This window comes from Pempheris klunzingeri, chromosome 17 (genome assembly GCF_042242105.1).
Source record: "Pempheris klunzingeri isolate RE-2024b chromosome 17, fPemKlu1.hap1, whole genome shotgun sequence".
In the NCBI taxonomy this organism is placed as follows: domain Eukaryota; kingdom Metazoa; phylum Chordata; class Actinopteri; order Acropomatiformes; family Pempheridae; genus Pempheris; species Pempheris klunzingeri.
The window spans coordinates 8,722,621-8,737,767 of record NC_092028.1 but is presented as its reverse complement, the minus strand read 5'-3'; the positions used below and the strand labels follow the sequence as shown (position 1 = coordinate 8,737,767).

The 15,147-nt window shown below is 40.9% G+C and overlaps 1 protein-coding gene across 1 annotated transcript in view; it reads right to left on the bottom strand.

The window, feature by feature from the left end:
- The window catches only part of caskin1 (CASK interacting protein 1), an 87,193-nt gene that overhangs the window by 32,122 nt on the left and 39,924 nt on the right, over nucleotides 1-15,147 (bottom strand). The window contains exons 2-4 of the mRNA XM_070847675.1: nucleotides 9,626-9,677; nucleotides 678-775; nucleotides 324-469 (exon numbers count right to left, since the gene is read on the bottom strand). Of these exons, the coding sequence (XP_070703776.1) occupies nucleotides 324-469; nucleotides 678-775; nucleotides 9,626-9,677 (296 nt within the window). The remainder of the gene's footprint in view (nucleotides 1-323; nucleotides 470-677; nucleotides 776-9,625; nucleotides 9,678-15,147) is intronic.

Here is a 15,147-nt window from a genome sequence, read left to right as displayed (position 1 = left end):
CTGACATATTGGCATTGTTAAAATTGCCATTTCTGCTCTGCTTGTGGTTATTTTGTCTGTCCACCATTTGGCGCCATGCAGGTAGTGAACAGTGGCTTTTTAGAGCTTTTTCACAATTTTGATTATAGATGTTTTAAAGGTGGTAACAATTGCCAATGACCATAAATTCTTGCAGCCTCTCTGACAGCATATTCTGCTACTTCAGAATTAAACTAAATGCTGGGCCAGATGTGATTTAAATATGATTAGCCGATCTGGGCTGCACAAACAATGTTGCAATCCTTCCCGCGCCTCCACTTGGAGGAAGAATCGACATCACTCACCACATCGTAGTGGCCGTGCTGCGCTGCCAGGTGGAGAGGAATCTGTCCTTCATCCGATTGGCCATTGACAGACGAACCAGACTTCAGCAGCATCTTCATCGGCTCCGCCTTCCCCTGCCAGGCGGCATAGTGCAGCGGCCGCATACCTGCACACACACAGAAACACACACACACACATGCACAGTATGAACACACACATCTATCACACACTGAGATATATGATACTATTGATCACTGAGTATTTATGTTGGTTAGACGTGCAGCATTTTCGCTTCCCTCAGCTTTTTTTGTAGGATACATGTTTCTCTATGTTTACATGTGTGTGTTTGTGCCCCCTCCCCCTGCCCCCCCCACCTTTCTGGTCTCTGATGTCCACAGCAGCCTGTGACTCCAGCAGCAGAGTGATGAGCTCCAGATTCCCATTGAGCGCTGCGTGATGCAGAGGAGAAAACCTATTGCACACACACACACACACACACAGAGACACAAGCACAGACACACACACACACACATCATGGTTACATTTGTGAACTTATTTTCTAGCTTATTACCTCACCCTTTGTTTTATGTTTTCTAAATGACACCTCCAATTTTTCTGTTCTTACGCCATTTGAAACAAACAACCGTGTAAAAACTAGACCACACACGTATACTGACACACGCAACCAACCTCACACACACACACACACACACCCACACACATTCAGGTCAGTTATAATGGCAAAGCTGAGCATGACCAATAGATTTAATAGCAAAGGATTAGGACCAAGCATCTGATTTGTATCTGCAGGGCAGACAAATGGAGGGATGGGATGGTGGGAGGTGAAAAAATATACCCAAGAGAAAAGGTATATATTATGTAAAGGATACAGAGTGTGTGTGTGGGTGTGTGCGAGGCCAGAGAGTGTGTGCTGAGTAGATGAAATTGATATGTCAGCCTTGATGCATAAGTATGAGAAAGGGTATAGGGAGATAACCTGAGGACACTGACGGGCAAACATAAATGAGCCCAAACACAAGCACACAAAAATCCCAGTACTCCTTCTGTAACCCGCACATACAGTATCAACACTGACACGAGTCCCCTTCCTCTCCTCTGTGACTCTTCTTCCTCTCTCTGGAGATTTGCTGTCAAACACAGTCACACGCAGCTTCTTGAGGGCTTCGACCTTGGAACGGTGGCCCATGAAACTAAGGTGGCTACGTGAATTCACATGAAGAGTCAAGAAATGACGCTCCATGGAGAGACCTGAGTATCCTGACCGACAGTTTGGAGCTGTTCATATTAATAGGCTTTATGTGGCCAGGTAAAAATAGGCAACTGTGGCCTCTAGGTTGTATATTCAGAGATTAATAATAGCTTAAATTGATACAGCTGCATGACACTCAGCGCTCAGCATCACCCAATCACATCTTTTTACAGAGCCTGTGTTAGTGCTGCGGCTTGCAGGCAAGGAGAGACGATGAAGAGGCTGAAACAGGACTGTGGGCGCATCTCCATTGAACAAATGAGATTTATCTTCTCTTCCGGCGTCCAATTCAGCATTTAGCTGCACCTCCTGCAAACGTATTTATACACTGTTGCCCATAAAGTTGGAATAATTGTTCAATACCCCCAATTTTGTTAAAGCCTGAATACACCGTTTGCAAAGGTTCATTGTGGTTTAAGTTTCACGGTGATATGTTTGGAAGAGTTTGATCAATAAAGTTGAGAAGATATACACTTTATTTATCAAGAATAAATCACATTGTCACAATCATTTCATGAGAAGAGGTAAAAAACATTTTATTCCAACTTTATGGGCAACAGTGTATATGCATGTGGACGGAGCCCAGCTAGCTGTTGTGCTAAGCTAAGCTAAGCTAACTGCTGCTGGCTCCAGCTCAATATTAAGTATTAAGTACAGACCTGAGAGCGACACATGCCCTCTCATCTAACTCTCATGTGAGACTGATTATGGATTTCACAGTGCTGTCGCCAGGAATCACAGTAACTACAGATTCTCATTTGGGAAGAGAGAGAAACAGAATAAAACTATTGCAGTGTCGGACATTCGCACCAGCCGCCACAATAAAATATGTAAGCAGCTGACACAAAATAACGATTTACTACTGAGTGACTGGAGAATATGAACATTTTCCTACCCTGCATCTGGTGAATGAATGTTACACAATGGTGCTCCAGGTGAATAATGCTAATGACCCGATCACAGCCTGTGGAATATCAGTATAGTTTATAAGCCATTTTAGCTGAGCATATCAGAGATCATCGAGCTAATGCACACTGGTCTCCGTCTTCCCATCCAACATATTCTAAAAGGGTTGAGCCTGAAATCAAGCACAGTTGTTTCAAAAATGACACCTTTATTGTGAAGTGCATGTGTGGCGTGTGAGAAAAGCTTGACACAGCAACATTAACTGGGGCTAAGTGAACAGTCACTGGGACTATCACTAAATTAAAGGGATGGGTGTATATTTTTGGTAGAGTGTACTCTAGCTTGTGGTTAGCACTCAGCTCAGCTTTGCTCTTTTGTGATTGGGCTCTGAGTGTTCTGTAACCATGGAGACAGCTTTACCATTGGCACATGGCATGCGAGTGTCAGCTTGCAAGCTGTTGAATCTCCATGTGTGAATTACTTTGTGAGAAAGGAAGGTATACTGGAAGATACTACTGAATATTGGAGTCACACTCGATGGTGTGTGTCTGAGTGAGAGCAGAGCAGCATACTAAAGAGTGCTGCTCTCCCACAGTGACCTGCTCTAGTTTATTCACTACAGATCACCCATCCTCCCTTATTCCTGTCCTACTCTTCTCTGCCTCCACTTCTTCTTTTGTGCTCCTTCTGCTTTGAGTTATTTTCCTCACCTCTTTTCTATTCCTTCAATTCTCTCACTATTATCTTCCCTATAACCTTTTCTCCTTCCCTTCTTATTTTGCTCCCTACATTTTCACTATGAGGACTCCTACTACTAAAACAGTACTGTATATACTAATACAGCATTTTTTGACAGAGCTGACCCTCTCAGAATGGAGCTCCAGTGGACTGCGACCCACTTGTCGGTCTCGCTCTCAAAGATATAGAGTGATACCTATCTCCATATCTATTTATGGGTAAGTGTATAGTAAATCAACCTACCCAGTATAGTAAAGATATATACATACCTTTACACATATGAGTTTACTTGTCATCAAACTGCTGAACAACATAGTCTAGCCTTGTCTTTCCTAACACTAATAGTAGTACAACTATTAACAATTTTTTAACTTTGACATGTTTGAAAAGGTTTTATGAGGTAAAACATGTCAGATTAGTGATCAATACACAGTAAACAGGGCCAGAAGTTGGGGGATTGGATTGTGATTAGAAAATATCAAGAGAAGATGCCAGTGTAATTGGACCTTCCAGCAGCCCTAAATTTGACACGTTAGCACGTTGAACACTTTCATGACAACAAGTAAACACTGAGCAGACTTCGCATGTGTCATAACCCGCTTCTGCATCTCACTGGTGACTGCGTCTTCTTCCCCTCGCTCTCACCTTCAGGGTTAACCAGGGATACCGTTGCACAATACTGCACTAGATTGAGTAACATAGCTCTGTGTGTGTGTGTGCTGCCCTGCAGAGTGTGTCGGGGGAGTGGGGGGCATGGATGGGGGAGAGGGAGGGAAGCCCTTGCTTTTGCCAAGTAGTAAAACCTGTAATGTAATATTTATGTCCGCTATTCCTCTCTGCTCCTTTCTCTATCCATCTTCCTAAGGTCTCTTTCTTGCTCACTTCTTCTCTCTCCTTGACAATCTCACTACTTCCACCCAAAGCTCCGTCATCTTTCACCTGTGCGTCCTATCTGGTCTCTTTATACATTCCCCTTTCCCTCTCTTCTCTTCCCATTCATTCTCTCTTTCCCCTCTACAAATCCATCACGTGTCTTACCATCTTCTGCCTCCAATTCCATAGACTGATCCTGGCTCCATTCCTACGCCTGTCTCTCAGCGGTGTGTATATTTATTTTTACTTATACCTTTCTCAAAATTCACAAGTAACTAAAAGCTAAAATAACCACACCTCAAAGACGTCAAATCAATTCAGCAAGCAGAACCTCTAGTTTTTAGTTGCAGCCAGTTAATGTTCACAACCCGTAGCTACAACCTGGAAATGAGCTGAGCAGCACAATATGTGAAATGTTAAATGAATGCATCTGACACACTCAATTAACAGCTGTAACCTAATGAACTTCACCGGCTTCTGCACTTATGAAGTTAATCAGATGAAAATGCTGATCAAGTTAAACGGGAAGATTCGTTAATTGACACTAATTGACCAGGTAGATCAAATCTTTGTTCAGCTTCAAAAACACGCAGTCCACAGGAAGGCGTACAGTGGTGGTACAGAGCGACGTGTCTTCTCACAACACTCACATACAGAAGATAAAGCTTTGACAAGAAATTTGTTGTGTAGGAACGTCACAAATCGGTGCTCATGCTAAGCCATCTTGAAGGAAGAGTTTGATATGTTTGCTTTCTAGCCAAAAGCTGTATGAGAGGATTGATGCGCCAAATACGAGGTATCGATAGACGCCGGTTACAGCCATACTTCTCTGTCTAAAAGCAATAAAATTCACCTCCCAACACCTCTAAAGCTCAACTATGATCATATTATATCTTCTTTGCTCAAACTAAAGCTTAAGTGTAAAGACAACATATTGTGGTTTCACAGGGGATTATGTTTTGGACTATTTCTTGGGTGTCTACAGTGACTGTAAACTTCAGGAAGTTACTGCGCCTGACTGAGAAATAATCTAACACGTCATGATCCTGTAAAACCACAAAATGTCATTTTTACTCTTTGATTTTTGTACAGCATTTTTCAGTCCCTGTGCTAAGCTAAGCTAAGCTAAGCTAAGAGTGGTATTCTCATTTAACCCCTGTTGATCACTTCTTTGAATAATGCAAGTGGCTAGCCGTGCACACATATAGCTATAAAAAGCACAGACAACAAAGCATATCATTAAGTTTATCAAAAATATGTCTTCAGTCACAGGCTTGCTGGGGGATTGGAGGTGAAGCATGAGTTTGTATTCATGCCGGGAGAGAAGCCTCAGTAAACCCACTTACCACTACATCTCTGCACCACTGCCTCTGAACCCACATCTCAAGTATCTCCGTTTCACAAACCAAACTCTGTTTCATATCTTGGTTTTTCAATTCCTCTCACCAGCTGCCTCTGTTTATTTATCTGCGTTGCTCATCTCTGTCTCTCTTGTGATCCTCTCAAAGTCTGCATGTCTTTCTCATCTCTTCCTCTCGCCTTGTCTGTCTGTATATACAGCACATATATATACAGCCTCACACACACACACACACACACACACACACACACACACACACACACAGTTTGACCCATTTTCAGTAATGAGAGATTTGTATGCCTCCTGGGACAAAAAAAGCTCTAAATCACATATTGGACAGGGAAGGAAGGAAGGAGGGAAGGAAGGAAGACTATCACTCTTCACTTCCATCTCCAGGTGTGTGCACAAGTGTGCTTCTGAATGTTTGTGCGTGTGTGCTCCTGGTTCATATATCATGTTGTCTTGCGTCTGTGTTGCTAATTAGCTTCTGTCACACTGTCTGTATGTGTGTTTCCAGGTTTTATCTGACTTTACACACACTTTCAATAATTCGACAGGTTCCAGATCATCTCAGGAGTTATTTGTCTGATATGTGTCTGTTATGAGACCATATCTCTGACTCTGCTTTCTGTAACATTCAATCAGGGTAAAAATGCCCTGGAGGTGTGTGTATGTTACTGCAGACAAACATTCCTTCAGCGTCTGCTAACAAATCGATCAATGTATTTTTGTATAATGTTCCTTCATGTCCAAGACCTCATGGCCATATTGTTAAAAAAAAAACTGTAAATGTGTTAAGATGACTCACTTGTTAAATGGCATGCAAGTCACAGTCACAGAGCATGGACCCATTTTTATTCTTCACATTCAGTTTATAGTGAGGGAGTACACACATGCCCCCTCCACAAGTCTATGGTGATAGACAGCGCAAGATCATTTGAGTTTATATTACAGTTACATATTTTCAGATTATCATTTGTTGTCCAGCTTTGTATTAAATACACTGATTACATTTAATTAATTTAAAATGGCTTGGAAAAAAATGGCGAGTGATCTTGATTAGGATTTTAGCAAACATTCAAATGGCCTGAGGGACTGAGTGCAGTTGATTATTCTGTCAGTTATCAGAGAATTAAATTTGCAAGTGGATGGGGGTCAGGCAGGTTTTGTGAAAAACTGAGCTGGCTAGTATGTAATCTTTAATTTTTTTTTCTCTTTTGTTTAATTTTTAAGGTAACAGACGATGCGCCTTGTTCATGTAGGATTTGAGCTATTTTATTCATTGTATAAATACGTGAATATTAAATTTGCTGCTTCTCATATGTCTGGTACCATATATATGCAGTTTGCCTCAAAGTGTGCATACAGAGGAAAATAATGCTGTTCTTATTATTTCCTTTCTTCTAACACATTTTCCAGGTCTTTCTGTCTGCGTCTTCATACAGTAAATCTGCACAAACACACTCACATACACTGCATATATAATTGCGGTGGGGCTCTCTTGTATTGTACTCCCAGGGCTCAATGGGGATCTCCTTGTCAGGGTTTATAAAGCAGGATCCTTATCCTCTCTACAGTACTCTACAGTAAGTGCTTTGTTGCTGTTACATGTCGAGTCTCCCGAATCTGTATGTTCCTGTGTGACAAACCTTCTTTCCTCTGTCCCCGACATATCACTGTGTCCATCACCATTCCCTCCATTTTCTAATTATCTTAAAAACATAAAAAATACTGACCAGAGTTTGTTGGTTTATAATGATGGTGCAACACCAGCTGATTCACACCACATGCAATTTTATACGCAGACACGCACACAAGGAAAATCTGTGTTGAAAGATCTCAATTAAGAGCCTCCTTTACAGAGTAAGTTCATTACGAGTCTCTAAGCGATGGCTAAGAAGAGTAAGTGAAACTAGAATGAACACATTTGTGCAGACTCATTAGCAATGTGTGCTCATTATGAAATCAAATTCCACTTGATCCATGCATTTCTATCATAAACTTCATTTATGATATTTGTGATTTATTCATGCTGCAGACACACGCATGGAGCATTTAATACTGTGGGAGGAATTAAGGGGCAAAGAGGCAATAACAGTAAACACACTAATTAGATTACACTGTTCACTTTCACATGGAGTGGCAAAGCGGCGCTGTGAGGATTACTTTTGATCTTTATCTTTACAGAAAGCACTTTATTCGCCGCAGTTAGCTGTCTTTTCCTCCGTTTAAATGACTCTCACAAGGGCTGAAGCTGGCATGACTCATGGTTGTAGGAATTAGCATTTCTACCTTGTTTCTACCTGTTTCCTGCTGCACTGTGCAGACAGCGTGTACCGCGGATGAACACGTACTATATGTGCCAAATTAGAGGAAAAAGTCAGGGCCACCACAAGCATCTGGAGTAACTCCAGTGTTCCTTGGGAAAGGATTCTCTGTGTTTCATTTACATGCAAGAGCAGCTTGGGTCTGTTCAAATTACCTTTATACTCCAAATTAACATTTTTTTAATTTGACATTACTAATTCATTTCACTTTGTCTTTACAGACATAATGCAAAACTGTTCCCTCCAACTGCTGTAAAGCAGGCGAAGGAATCTTCCTTCTATCAACATGCACTATTCAGGAAATACAGTTGACTGAAGTACAGCCAAAAAGTATCTGTTACAGCATCCATCATTAATTAGCTGCATTGTGCTCGCCAAATGCAACAATGCAGGCAAAGTAACTCTAAGCTATATTAGAAATGCTGAAGAGCAGACTGCTTCAAGATGCTCATCTTAGAGTGGACGCTCTAACCGAAATCACACTACAGGATGTTTTCTTAGTAATGCTTTAAGTCAGAGTGACAAAAAACTGCTTTATTGAAAACTAGACTAGACTAATGTTAGCACGCACATAGAGCACGTCGTGCATGACAACACCACAAACTCCCAATTGATTTCGCAGTGATAAAGATTATCATGGTAGCTTCTTTGATGCTGCGTTCAACTGCAATTACTGACTTAAATGGGAAAAAAGCTCAAAACACCATGTTATTTTACATGTTTTACAGTTAGTTTGATGTTCAGTTTATTTAGGTATTTATTGCTTTGATGTTCAGTTCAACAGTATTGTATGTTATTCAGTTTCTAATAAAGTAAAAGATTATACTTCCTATCTTCTGTTTTAAAACGGCTCTAAATCAAACATGGTTTAGGGGTGGACATTAAAGAGAGGATGCAAATACGGGGGAGAGGGAGCCACAGTCGAGACAGATAGCAAGTAAAGAAGACAAATAAAACTTTATCGCATCAGTCTAATTTACATGGCTACTCAGATGCAGTGGAAAAGCGAACATGAACGCTTGAGGCGAGACTTTTAGTTCCTGGTTTAGTTCCTGCATTGGTTCCTGTGGTTCGATAGTTCCTGGAACTGTTTACAGAGTTGAGGTACAACCTCCACATGATGCATCAGCATCCAGTGGACATCTAGAGTGTCACGTCACTCCAAAATCTATAATGGGTGTTCAGCTGGGTTGAGATCTGGTGACTGCAACTTGTCACTCAGTGAACTCTTGTGTCCTGTATGGAAGCATTTGCTTTCACTATGTTTGTTGTCTTTTTTACTTTGATATTCTCCTGTGATTTGTCACACATTTGTGTTTGTCACTTTGAAATCTCATCTCACTACATTCTAACAAATGGCCAGATTTGCCTCTTTTGTTTCTGCTCCCCGTTCTGTCAGAGATTAAATGCTTAAATGCTTCTGAAACCAGATTACAAGATTGTGGGCCACAGTTTGCCTGTTTTTTTTTTTTTGCCTAACTCAAGAACAAATGCTCGCATTGACATGCAGCCACATATTGTATACATGCAAGGCGTTTTCATTTTCATGAATACTCTCCCGATGTCACTGACACACACACGCATTAAATCTGCCATTCTAATCTATAACTTTAGCTGAGTGGTATCGGGGATAATCCCTCAGCTCTTAATACTATAAAGACGTAAATGAAACTACCACAATAATACAGCTTTATGAATGGGGACGGGGAAAAGCAGGAGGGGGAAGTCCGGAGGATGGATGTTAAAAAGGGGGGGTGAGCAGGAATGGCAGAGGGAGTGAGACTGACAAAAAGAGCCAACAGTAATGAGAAGAGAGAGGAAACGTGGGAGTAAGGAAGAGAAACTCACCCATCTGTATCCTGGAAGTTGACATTTACTTTCTTTGCAGAACCGAGGAGCTCTGAAACACAAACAAAGTGGAGCGTTAATTGATTTTTGCAACCAATAAATGATAGTAATAGCCAGTTGATGTCTTTTTATGATATAACACAGCAATGCAGGTGTTGTATTTAATGCTAAGATTTACAGCTTTATATAGGATGAGTATTTTTTGTCGGAGTTCAAGCAAGAGAACCATATTTGTCACTTTAATACTTTTCCCTTGAATGAAAGACTTAGAAAACGCCTCTTGAATGTGAAGATGTCATTTATTTTGTGTTTCCTCTCCTGCTGTTAGCCAGGAAAGAATGTCCTTCCCTTGAGTTCAGGCCCCCATGGTGATAATATCCGTCTGTTATGTTGAACATTTACATCTCTCAGAGTATGCTTGCTATCACGTACGGTTGAGTGAGTTAATATAAATGCAGAATTCATAATCAAAGCTGAAAATAAAAATGTGAAACTCCATTATAAGCCAGCATGTATAAATAGCCAAACAGTATCCTTATGCAGATTTTTACCAGATTAAATTACCATAATGTTAGAAAAGTCAAATAAAGTGTTTCAAAGTGTGTGAAAGTGACAGTTTAGTTACTTCAGTGCTCCACTTTGGCCCGATGTTATGGAGTTCTGAGTGCGTGACAAGCTGGCACCGGGGCTCAAAAAGCACTTTGTGACTGACCTGTTTGTCAAATGCTCTTCATGAATACATTCAAACTGACTTTGACACTGGTGTTTGTGCCACACCACACTTGAGTGCAGATGGTGATGTATTATGTATTTACATTGAAGCTGTGGAGGTTGTAAACAGCAAGTCTAGAACGCACACTAGAATGTAAATTTGAGTGATGTACACTCAAATTGATGCTCCTCTGCTGGAAATACTGGGAATATATGATAATAAATGCGACTTCCTGCTCAACGCAGAAAAGCACAGATCATATTTTTGGCCGTTAATACAGCAACTACCCAAATGAGACTAAAAGAGCTTGGTTTAGGGGCTCCTCCACTGCGGTGGGATCAGCTCACTACCATCCCAAACCAGTTAACACGTACATGAACTGAACCTTGAAACCACCTGACTTCAAGTCATGACCAGACTCCACTAGCTCAACACAAAAGCAGACATGCTAGAGGATGTCATTCATACATTCAGACGCATATTATACTCTTAGGTTCTGTTTTGCTGCAGTCCAGAAAGGAAAATTAATATCTGTACCAAATATCATGGAAATCTATATAATAGCTGTCAGCATTTAAGAGGAAACAGAACAATATAATCAAACAGCTGAGAGAACAAGGCAAATGTTACCAGTGGTGACAGGCTTTTCTTTATATCTTTAAATGGGGCCTATTATAAACAAGCAACATATTACTTGTTAATTAGTGATCCTCAGAGGTGTGGATAGATGGAGTTTAAACAGCACCAGCCTTTATGCTATGCTAAACTAATTGGCTGATGGCAGTAGTTATGATATATACCTTACAGACATGAGAGAGGTATCAGTCTTCTCAGCTAACTCTCAGCAAGAAAGTGAATACAGGTATTTCCCAAAATGCCAAACTATTGCTTTAATGTGGAGAGCTGGTAGGGCGGCTTTGGCTCTCTTTGATGATGTCACTCATATTACTGTATCCATCGGAGCTCGACAGTCTGGCAAACGGCCAGAGCAATGTTGCAAAACTAACAGCACGGACGACGACCTCTTCCATGACACGACACTGCTAATTAGGCACACTAATGCCTTCAAGCACCTATACGGCTTGTAGAACAACGTATTTATGGTAGAGAAAGTCATAGGGTGGAAAATGTGCGGGTTAGGTCATAGTTAACACACATTAACACATATTAACACACACAACCACATACATACGTGTTCATCACCAGAATACACACTGTCCACTTCAAGTGTGCCAGTAATACTTGAACTAACACCATTTACTAACATGACCTTCTTCTGCTTTCAGCCACTTGTCATTTTCTGCCCTTTGTTTTTATGCCTAATGCTGGCTGATGATGCAGAAATGAGGCACAGCCAAGATGAGTCTGTACTCTCTCTTTCTACACACTCATGCACAAACGCACACACACTCCCTCCGGGGTGCAGGAAACAGGACAGTCCCTCTATTGTGGTGGAGACAGCTCCCAGCGCCACTGGGAGAGGAACATTGATTTCCTAACAGGCTATTTCTGGCTGTTAAATGCAGGGATTCGCTCTGACACACACATATTCTCTCTCTCTCTCTCTCTCTCTCTCACACACACACACACACGGACCAATGTTTCAAAGGCACTATCTGTCTGTGAGCTTGTTGTGAGAGGGATGTAACAGCATAGAACCTGATATACGCATCCACTAACATGCATTAATACAAAAGTGTGGTGAAGCTGTGGTCGACAGGAGGAAAAGCTCTAAGAGGTCAGAGAGACTGGCATGAAACATTTTAACAGAGGGGGAAGTGAGAGGATAGAACAAATATATGATTTTAAACATTTCAGAATCACTGATGAGCTCCATTCAGTGATTGGCCTCTGCCCAAAAAGAACAAACACATGACCACCACACAAACACATACACTCTAGTCTTTGTTCAGTCATCCACATCTGTTCAGCGGCCATTAACCATGACCTTTAGACTTCATAACGTCATGGCTACCAGTCATCAGACCTGACCCCCTGGTCATATGTAGTTATATGACAGGAAAAAAGACAAAAATCCCATTGTTAAATCTGAAGCTGTCAGCCCTGTGTAAGGAAAACTTTCCAACCAGTGCATCTGCTTTTTACAAGTCACAGGAGAACTCCACCTTGGTTGCCATTTTCTCTTTACTTTTTGGTGGATGTGTGTTGGATGCACACTCAAGCAGCTTTGTCTGTGGCATTTAGTGATTTCCTACATCTCCCAAAATGCCATTTCACAAGAGCACATATGCAGTTTGCAGTGAAACAGTGGCAGATTTACCATCCAAATTCTAAATCATTTTTAAAATAATGGGTCCTGGACTCCAGGCTGTAAAAGGGTCATAAATATGAACATGACATCATACTAAAAGACTTTAGCTAAAGCTGTATGTTCGGCATCCTCACCAGTTAATGATTCATGTAGGTAACATGGAGGTATTTCAGTGTAGAACTAGTCAGTGCTCGGACTAGAAGTATGAACAAAACCCCAAAAGCTAATGTAGTTAATGATGCGTTCTTTGGGCCTTTGACTGGACAATGGTTGTTTGGAGGAGGGACTTAATTCAACTGTAAAGGTGGAAAGAATAATGTTAAAAAAAAACAGTAAAAGCAATTCTGTTCAAGAAAAAGCACCGTGCATCTGACTCACGACGGCTGCAAAGCATTCTAGTCTACCAAGGCTACATTCATTAGACAAACCGGCCTCTCCTGCTTCTTCTGTAATGGAGTTTTCCTGTCGAACATCAGGGCTAAGTGGTAATTGCACAGAGACCTTTGATGTTCAGGTTTGAAGTTGTGTAATGGTGCTGTAAATCCATCATATCAGAGCAGAAAGAACTACAAAACATTTGTCCAGCATCACCAACAGTGTCTAATAGACAGCCATGCGGGGGTTTAATGGAGTCTAATCCCATAGTAATTAGTAACACATGATGGGTCATTAATAATCTATTGTGGTCACTTTCAGAAAGTGACCACAATAAATAGGATGACTATGGGATTTACATTTATATGGTGCTACATGCAATATTACAGGCTAGAACATTAACATTAAGCTTTAAATAGTCCTGTGAGCAGTGTGGAGAGGCTCAAATGAAAATGTTGATCATTCTCAGTAGACTAATCAGGCTGAGACAATTTAGAGCCCATCTGCTGAACACACACACACACACACCTGGTAAACAAGGCAAACTCTGTGACAAATACCTCCAGTCAAAGTTTCTGCTATTGCATCAGCGTGTCCTTGCCTCTGTGTGTGTGTGTGTGTGTGTGTGTGTGTGTGCGCGTGTGTGAGTGTTGCTCAGAGATGCTGGACAGTAACATAGTAGTATGCAGTCATAACAAACAGTGAAACCATGGTTATGGAGAAGCCAGCCAGCTGGAAAACACACACTTCTTTGAAACACTCCAAGACTCCACACCCACATAGCTGCAGTCACATCGGATGGACACACACACGCACACACACACACACACACACACACATTCAGATACTGTGGGCACTCATAAATACATTCATGAAACGCACACTTAAATCCACAGGTAAAGAGTGCACACGCATACAAAGCACACAAATCATTCTACTTCATACACAGCTACTGTAATGTTGAACACTGGCGTCACCGTCAAAGCACACATATGTATTTCTTATGTTCTACCAGGCTCGACCAGCATCACCAGGACAGTATCTGCAGCCTAAAGTGAAAGCAAATTAATAAATAAAAGATACAATAAAACACAGCACAATTCAAAAATCTTCACCAGTTGACAAACGTACATTCCGAGTCTGGTTTTAAACGGTTTAGTGGAAATCTGAAAATAAACTTTCCCACGGAGGCAAAACTTCTCTGAAAATGCTGGAGGCGAGTAATCTTTAAAAAACGCAGAAATAAATATCTGTTATTATAAAGTCAATTAAAAATGTTGAACCCCTGGGGATGTTGGGAGGTTTCTTTCCATGTGTGCAAGTCGGATGTTGGCATAGTGCCTTTGGTTATAAGAAAGAGCAAAAAAACTAGAATACAAACTGAAAAATACAATATAACCAAGTGGATTAAGAGTGAGCAACAGTAATTATGTATGACAAATAAAGCAAGTGATGGATTAGGACTTCAGGGGTGAGAAAAACACGAAAGCAGAGCACCTAATAACAGCAACTGATACAGTGTCTGTGAAGTACATGTTGAAATGTGCAGTATGTTAGAATAAGAAATGGTTTTCAATATCGCAGAATATGAATACATGTGCAAGTAAGACATGAGATTATGAAGAAATGATGTCTTACTGTAATTACACACAATACATGCACAATTTTAATGTACAAATTCAGCAATGGTGAGGGATGTACAAAACATCTTTGTCCACTCGGCAAAACATTTTCTAAAAATAGCTGTTGTTTCACTGGCTTCAGTAATTCAATGCAATTTTCTACATGATGATCATTCTACAATGATCTACATATTTGTGTTAGCATATAAAAAGCCAGAGCTCCCAGTCAAATTCAGCAGTCCAGCAGTGAGTGCACTGAGGTCATCAGAACTTGTCTCTCCATTGCGATGCTCTTCTAAAGTCATTTTCCAAACTTTCGCTTTAAGCTCTTCCGTCTTCCGTTGTTATTTTTAAAAAAGACTAGGATTCTACAGCTATGCTTGTGGCTCTGTGCGGCTGTGCAGTGGCGCTAAATGCTCCAAAACATTAGCTGATGGCAATGCTAACATGCAGATATACTGTATGTGCATACGCTACCTCTTAACTTGACTTGCTGGGAACCTCATTAGTTTGGTGGGTATTTTTAATTTGCCGACAGTGT